The following is an 8416-nucleotide window of genomic DNA, read 5'->3' as shown; positions in this document are numbered from 1 at the left end:
CTGGATGCAGGATTCCAAGTGTGGCCTTACCAAGGCATGATAAAGCGGTTTTAACATTTCACGTGAACTTGATTCTATCCCTCTGTTTATGCAGCCCAGAACTGTGTTGGCTTTTTTGACTTACAACAGTTCATATAGTGGTCGTTCAAAGTTACAACATCAAAGTTACAACTTATGACCATTTTTTTGCTTAGTGACCCGTCAAAGTTACAATGGCTCTGAAATAAGTGACTTATGGCCATTTTTTCATACTTATAGCTGTGGCAGCATCCCCATGGTCACATGATTTACATTCAGATGCTTGATATCTGACTCACATTTATGACGGTTGCCGCTTCCCGGGGTCATGTGATCCCCTTTTGCAACCTTCTGACAAGCAAAGTGAGTGGGGAAGCCAGATTCGTTTAACAACCATATTAGGAGTTTAACAACTGTGGTGATTCGCTTAGCAAGAGTGGTGCGGTGGTCGAGAGGTGGATCTCTTGCCTCATAGTCAGGACAAAATTCACTTAACACATTTCTCACTTAGCAGCATAGTTTTGGTCTCCGTTGTGGTCGTAAGTTGAGGACTGCCTGGCATTAAGCATCTTTTCTCTATTGCAGACCGGAATCTGAGTATCTGGGAATATTGTCCCATCTCTGACAAGTGGACTGACTTCGAAACCTGTGGATTGCACATCCGCAAGCAGCAGATGTTATCGGTGGAAGAGACCATCTACATAGTTGGCGGCTGCAGCCACGACTTGGATTCCGATAAGAGATCTGGTCAGAATGAGGACATGTTAACTGTGCAGTCTTACAACGTGGTTACCAAACAATGGCTCTACCTCAAAGAAAACACATCAAAATCGGGTCTGAACTTGACTTGCACTTTGCACAACGATGGCATTTACATCCTGAGCCGGGATATTATTTTGTCCACAAGCTTGGAGCACCGGGTTCTTTTAAAATATAATATATTTTCCGACCGGTGGGAGTCGCTGAGAAACTTCCCCACCCCTGGACAAAACATGTTGATCTGTTCCTTGTATTTTCCAAATCTGATCTGAATTCCATTTGTGGCAGAGCAGAGATTTCTTCAACTGTTCCACCATTTTTTTTTATTTTTGCACAGTGGCTCCCAACTTTAGCCCCTTTTAGATGCATAAACTTCAACTCCCAGAATTCCCCAGCCCAGCATGGAGATCTGGGAATTGGAAGTCTACAAAAGTATCCTAGGATGGGAAACTCTGCTTTCACAGAATGTTTTAAGATACGATGCTCAAAGTGTTACTATTGCAACTGAGAAAAGTGGGAGGAGGCAAAGGATAAATGGGTACAGATGCAAACTGATGTGCGTCAGTCTAACTTCACTGCAAGGGGTGTGATGCCGAAACGAGAACGTTATTCATGTCGAAGTTAGCGAGCCTTTGCCGTTGGGTGCAGAGAAACTTGTGTAAGATCAGGGAAAATACTGTGAATAAATTTACTGTTTCATATGGATGGCATCGTTTCCCATCATACTTGAAATATTCTTCCACTGGCTTTTCCCAAAACATTTTGGCCGGGGAGATTGAATAAGCATCATCAGGAATATGATTTGGATTGGTGATGTGATTAAAACCACGCTGCTTTGTATGTCCATATCTTGACTTTTTGGACATCCCTAGAAGCCAACAGAGGTTGAATTGGAATACCGTATTTTTTGGAGTATAAGATGCACCTGCCTTTTTTGGGGGAGGAAAACAAGAAAAAAAAATCTACCGCCCAGCAATTTGCCTTCTTGCAGCAAACAGCCTGTTTCAGTTTCAGCACAGCCTGATTAGCACAAGAAAAAACAACTCTGCCTCTGCCTCCCAGCAATTTGCTTCCTTGGAGCAGAGGCTGCGTGTGGAGGTGGCAATAGGCCATGGCAATCCCTGCAGCCTGAAACAGCTGATGGTCGGGAGGCCGATCCAACCGACAATCAGCTGCTTGTGCTAATCAGGCTGTGCTGAAGCTGAAACTGAAATGGGCTGTTTGTTGTTTGCTGCAAAGAGGCAAATTGCTGGGAGACAGAGGCCAAAGGGTGGGGGCCAGCGGGTGGGCAGGGCTACATTCGGTGTATAAGATGCACCCAAATTTTCACCCTCTTTTAAGGTGGGTTGGGGGAAATGCATCTTATACTCTGAAAAATACGGTAATTACTTTGAAAGTAGAAGAGGAATCTTGTGAGAATATGTGATCGGGAAGACGGCATGGTCTGAGCGGAAGAAAAATGCCTATTTTATTTATTTATTTATTTATTTATTTATTTAATCATATTTATATACCGCCCTATCTCCCGAAGGACTCAGGGCAGTTCACAGGCACTTAAAAAACACATAAATACAATATAAAAGCAGTTAAAAAACTTATTCTAAAAGCCCGTTAATTAAAATATAAAAATAAAACCCAATTAAAACCATAAATTTAAAATCTAGCTCAGTCCTGCACAATTAAATAAGTATGTTTTAAGCCCGCGGCGGAAGGTCCGAAGGTCCGGAAGTTGACGAAGTCCTGGGGAGTTCAGAGAAGGCCCTTCCCCTGGGAGTCGCCAGACGACATTGCCTCGCTGACGGCACCCTGAGGAGACCCTCTCTATGAGAGCGCACGGGTCGGTGAGAGGTATTCGGTAGCAGTAGGCGGTCCCGTAAATAACCCGGCCCAATGCCATTTTTAGGCCTGAAAATTGTGACTAGACTTTGGTGTACTATAAACCTACGTGAAGCTTTTCTTTTGAGATGCCACTATGAGGTGGACCTCAAAAGTGAATTAGAATCGTAAGGCTGGAAGGGACCTGAGAAGTGTTGTAGTTCAGTGCTTTTCAAAAAGTAATAGCTTCCCCCCCCCATCCCCCACTTCTGGGTACAGTTTTGCAACGTGGCTCCAGAACTTGCTCAGTGTTTTTTCATTAAAAAGTTCTTTCAAATTGCGGTCTGATGTCAATTCCAGAAGTGCTTCTTGCTCTTGAAAGGTCAGAGTTCACAGCATAGTCCAGGGGTCGGCAACCTTAAAGAAATAGAATTTTTTTATTTTTTTTATTTTTATTGGCCAAGTGTGATTGGACACACAAGGAATTTGTCTTGGTGCATATGCTCTCAATGTACTTAAAAGAAAAGATACGTCCATCAAGGTACAACATTTACAACACAATTGATGGTCAATATATCAATATAAATCATAAGGATTGCCAGCAACAAGTTATAGTCATACAGTCATAAGTGGAAAGAGATTGGTGATGGGAACTATGAAACGATTAATAGTAGTGCAGATTCAGTAAATAGTCTGACAGTGTTGAGGGAATTGTTTGTTTAGCAGAGTGATGGCCTTCGGGAAAAAACTGTTCTTGTGTCTAGTTGTTCTGTTGTGCAGTGCTCTATAGCGTCATTTTGAGGGTAGGAGTTGAAACAGTTTATGTCCAGGATGCGAGGGGTCTGTAAATATTTTCACGGCCCTCTTCTTGATTCGTGCAGTATACAGGTCCTCAATGGAAGGCAAGTTGGTAGCAATTATTTTTTCTGCAGTTCTAATTATCCTCTGAAGTCTGTGTTTTTCTTGTTGAGTTGCAGAACCGAACCAGACAGTTATAGCAGATGACAGACTCAATAATTCCTCTGTAGAATTGGATCAGCAGCTCCTTGGGCAGTTTGAGCTTACTGAGTTGGCGCAGAAAGAACATTCTTTGTTGTCCTTTTTTAATGATGTTTTTGATGTTAGCTGTCCATTTGAGATCTTGCAATATGATAGAACTCAGAAATTTGAAGGTTTCTACTGTTGATACTGTGTTGTCAAGTTAAACACTCAAAGAGTCACAAAGATCCTAACTGGAAGCCCCACCCCCACCCCCGTTCAATTATGGAGCCGACCGGAAGTTTTTGTTCCCTGACCATAGAGTCTCCTCCTAGCACAGCGTCCTTTTTCCTCTGTTGACCGGAAGTTCTGTTTCCCTCCCCGCCAACCCTAACTCTACCCCACCCCACCATAGAGTCTCCTCCTAGCACGGTGTCCTTTTTCCTCTGCTGACCGGAAGTCTGGTTCCCTCACCATAGAGTCTCCTAGCACAGTGTCCTTTTTCCTCTGCCAACCGGAGGACCAATTCCCCCCCACCATAGAGCCTCCTCCTAACGTGGCGTCCTTTTTCCTCTACCTGTCCTAACCAAAAGCCCTATTAATTGTGGAGCTGACATGGAGCCACGGCAGAGGGATGAAAGAGCCACATGCGGCTCCAGACTTCTCCCCTTTTCCTTCCAGCCGGGAAGCTATCTTTTCGATCTTCAGCTTCAACAGCGGGAAGGAAGGGTGGCCATGGGATTGGGATTTCATGAATGGCCTTCCCTGAGATTGCTTTGACTCAGAACCAACATCGAAGGTGGGAGGGGTTTTGTGTATTTGCCGTATTTTTTGCACTATAAGATGCACCGTAGTATAAGATGCACCAAGATTTCAAAGAGGTAAATAAATAAACCTTATGCCACCAGACTTGAAATTCTGGGTTTAGAAAATTTAGAACTGCGCCGCCTTCGGTCTGACCTGAACATAGCGCATAAAATCATCTGCTACAATGTCCTACCTGTCAATGACTACTTCAGCTTCAACCACAACAATACACGAGCACACAATAGATTTAAGCTTAACCGCTCCAAACTTGATTGCAGAAAGTATGACTTCAGTAACAGAGTTGTTAATGCCTGGAATGCACTACCTGACTCCGTGGTCTCATCCTCAAACCCCCAAAGCTTTAACCTAAGACTGTCTGCTGTTGACCTCACCCCACTCCTAAGAGATCTGTAAGGGGCGTGCATAAGAGCACCAGTGTGCCTACAGTCCCTGTCCTAATGTTCCCTTTAATTATATTCACTTTATGTATTTAATTCATGCTTATATTTATATATATTATCTACTATGTACTCGATAAAATAAATAAAGGGAAAAAAAGTTTCTGCCCTCCCTAGCCCCCAGGAGCACTCTGCAATGGACCTGTTTTTTTGTTTTTTGTTTTGCAAAAACAGGACGTGCAAAGGGTTTGGGAGGCCTGCAGAGTCCTCCTGGGGCCTGGGGAGGGTGAAAACGCCCCCGTTTTTCCAAAAATCACAGAACTATGGCCTTTTTATGACTTGTAGAATGATGCCAGCTCAGGAATTCTGGGACTTGAAGTCCACAAGTCATAAAGGGACCATAGTTCCCCACCTCTGGTCTGTGGGGGTCATGAAGAGTCAGGCATGACATAGCAACTGAACAACAAAACTCTTACGGTGTGGAAAGACAATAAATCAGGGGTGAAATGCTCCCGGTTTGGACCGGATCGTCCGATCCTGTAGCAATGGCTGCAGGTGGTTTGGTAGCAAAAATCCCTGCCCACCCCCATGCCCAGCTGAGCCGTGTGATATTAGAGATGGTGTTTTTTTTTACTTTTAAAGCATTTTTTCTTCGGCCAAAAAAATGCTTTCAAAAGTAAAAAAAAAAGCCTCTGATGATCACGTGGCTCAGCTGGGATTGTCAGAGTCTTTTAAAAGCATTTTTATACAACCTTTTTGGCCGAATTGGTTGTAAAAAAAATGCTTTTAAAAGCCTCTGACGATCCCAGCTGAATTGCCTGATCGTCAGAGGCTTTTTTTCTTTTAAAGGCAAACACCAAAAATCTTTTAAAAGAAAACAAAACCCTCTGATGATCAGGCAACTCAGCTGGGATCGTCAGAGCCTTTTGAAAGCATTTTTTTAACAACCTCTTCGGCTGAAGAGGTTGTAGAAAAAATGCTTTTAAAAGTAAAAAAAAAATTGGCCACGCCCACTCAGTCATATTACCCACCACCACCAAGCCACACCCACAGAACCGGTAGTAACAAATTTTACATTTCACCACTGCACTCCATGGTCCTTGGTGGCTCAGAGGGTGGGGGCAGGAAACGGAAAGATTTCTTTGCATCCAAGGTGAGGGAGCTGAAGGAACCCACCAATGGGATCCTGGAGATCACCACATTTTCTAATAGTTCCAAAATCAACCAAAGTGAAGGTGATGCCAAGTCATACGTATGCTGGCTGAAGAATTCTGGGAGTTGAAGTCTTCAGGGTTGAGGAACATTGCTCTAGAGCAGGGATCTGCAAACTTGTGTTCTGTCCCCCCCAACGCTCCCAAGAAAATAAGCCAATCAAAGGCCTTCTGCCAACAGTTTATTTACACTTGGTCAGGTTCCCTTTGGCACAGAAATATTCTGGCCCCGTTTTCCCACGTGCCTGCCAAAATCTCTTATCTCGTAGAAGCGAGCTGAAACAGGCTGTTACCGAGGTAACCAGGAAATTACAGGGAAAGCAAAAGTCACTCACAAAGAGATTCAGTCTTCAATCCATGAAACAGATTGCCTGAGAAGTTTGCAGCTTTGTCCAACACAAAGAGCCACGGAGCTCCTCCTCCTGCTTTTATACCCTGTGGGGTGTCTCTCCGTAACTCAGCACTCCCTGGGCCTGCCCCACCTCCTCCTCTGCTGCGCGCGCCTATCACGTTTTCGCAGTCTTGCATGAGCCAGGATTGATCCTCAACAAATGGCTCTTGGGGCATTGCCAAGGAGGAAGAGGGCCCAGGGGAATCAGGCCTTGTCAGCCCCTCCTCCTCCTCCTGGGGTGGTGCCAGGGAGGAAGAGGGCCCGGGGGAATCAGGCCTTGCCAGCTCCTCCTCCTCACTCTCTGAGTCATCCTCCTCCAGGAAGGGTCACAACAACTTGGCTCTTTCAAGATTTGTGGACTTCAACTCCCAGAGTTGAAGTCATAAGTCTTAAAAGAGCCAAGTTTGCAGACCCCTGCTCTAGAGTAGTGGTGTCACTCAAGGCCCGGGGGCTCGGATTCAGCCTGTGGGGTGCTAAGATCTGGCCTGTCTCGGAAACAGTGAAGGACTGGCTCACCTTGCCTCTGCCAGCCAAAACGGAGTTTGCAAGGGCTACATGCGACCCTCCCGAGCTCCATTTTTGCTGGCAGAGGGTTGCAAGAGGCCATTGCAGCCAAAAATGGATCTCGCGGGCACTGTCAGTTTTCGTTGGCAGAGGGTTGCAGGAGGCCATGGCAGCTGAAAATGGACTCTGTTTTTTCTGGCAGAGCGCTCAGGCCACCACAGGCACAACCAACACGAGTGACGTCGAGCTGGCCATACCCACCCTGGTCATACTCACCCTGTCCCCCCTTCCCCCCCGTGAGGTCAAACACAACCCTGATGTGGCCCTAAATGAAATCGAGTTTGACACCCCTGAGCTAGAGAGTTTTTCTGGTGATCTAATTCAACCCATTGTTGCAGGAAATATCGTTGGGACACAAAACTCTTTCCTTTCTGTAAAGCCAAGAGTGTGAAGAATTCGTGATCCCTCTCGCAAATGGCTCCATCTCAAACCATTTATGGTTTCTTCTCCTGGAGCAGAACAATGGAAAAACTGAAGGGCTTAGTTGCCCGGTGCGGTTTTTTAAAAAATTTTTTTTTAAAGCTAGTGATTGCTACTGATTGCTGCCTGTGGTATTCTCTTGTCAACATATGTAAGTGGCTGTTTATTTTTCCCAGAAGGGGGAATAACAGAAGGTTAATAAATGTTTGCTGGGTTTAAATCGAGAGTTGAACTTTGCCACTGCAGTGTGGACTTAAGAATCAGTTATATTTGATGAGCTTCCAAAAAGAATATGCCATAATGAATCATTCTCAGTATTCTTTGCAAGGCATATATGTCATATAAACCATTTCTCTCTCTCTCTCTCTCTCTCTCTCTCTCTCTCTCAACTGTCTGTCTGTCTGTCTGTCTATCTTATCTATCTATCTATCTATCTATCTATCTATCTATCTATCTATCTATCTATCTATCTATCTATCTATCTATCTAATTTCTCCCTCTCATTTCTCTCTCTCTCTCTCTCCTTTATATCTATCTATCTATCTATCTATCTATCTATCTATCTATCTATCTATCTATCTATCTATCTATCTATCTATCTATCTATCTATCTATCTATCTATCTAATTTCTCCCTCTCATTTCTCTCTCTGTCTACTTTATATCTATCTATCTATCTATCTATCTATCTATCTATCTATCTATCTATCTATCTATCTATCTATCTATCTATCTATCTATCATCTAATTTCTCCCTCTCATTTCTCTCTCTTTCTCTACTTTATATCTATCTATCTATCTATCTATCTATCTATCTATCTATCTATCTATCTATCTATCTATCTATCTATCTATCTATCTTTTATCTATCTAATTTCTTGCTCTCATTTCTTTCTTTCTCTCTCTACTTTATATCTATCTATCTTTTATCTATCTAATTTCTCCCTCTCATTTCTCTCTCTTTCTCTACTTTATATCTATTTATCTATCTATCTATCTATCTATCTATCTATCTATCTATCTATCTATCTATCTATCATCTTTTATCTATCTAAT

At 43.5% G+C, this 8416-nt stretch overlaps 1 protein-coding gene across 1 annotated transcript in view; it reads left to right on the top strand.

The window, feature by feature from the left end:
- The window catches only part of KLHL42 (kelch like family member 42), an 8039-nt gene extending 5627 nt beyond the window's left edge, over positions 1-2412 (top strand). The window contains exon 3 of the mRNA XM_058191483.1: positions 604-2412. Within this exon, the coding sequence (XP_058047466.1) occupies positions 604-1049 (446 nt within the window). The 3' untranslated portion in view covers positions 1050-2412. The remainder of the gene's footprint in view (positions 1-603) is intronic.
- The last annotated feature ends 6004 nt before the right edge of the window (positions 2413-8416 follow it).

This window comes from Ahaetulla prasina, chromosome 7 (genome assembly GCF_028640845.1).
Source record: "Ahaetulla prasina isolate Xishuangbanna chromosome 7, ASM2864084v1, whole genome shotgun sequence".
In the NCBI taxonomy this organism is placed as follows: domain Eukaryota; kingdom Metazoa; phylum Chordata; class Lepidosauria; order Squamata; family Colubridae; genus Ahaetulla; species Ahaetulla prasina.
The sequence above is the reverse complement of the archived record's forward strand: the minus strand, read 5'-3'. Positions and strand labels throughout refer to the sequence as shown.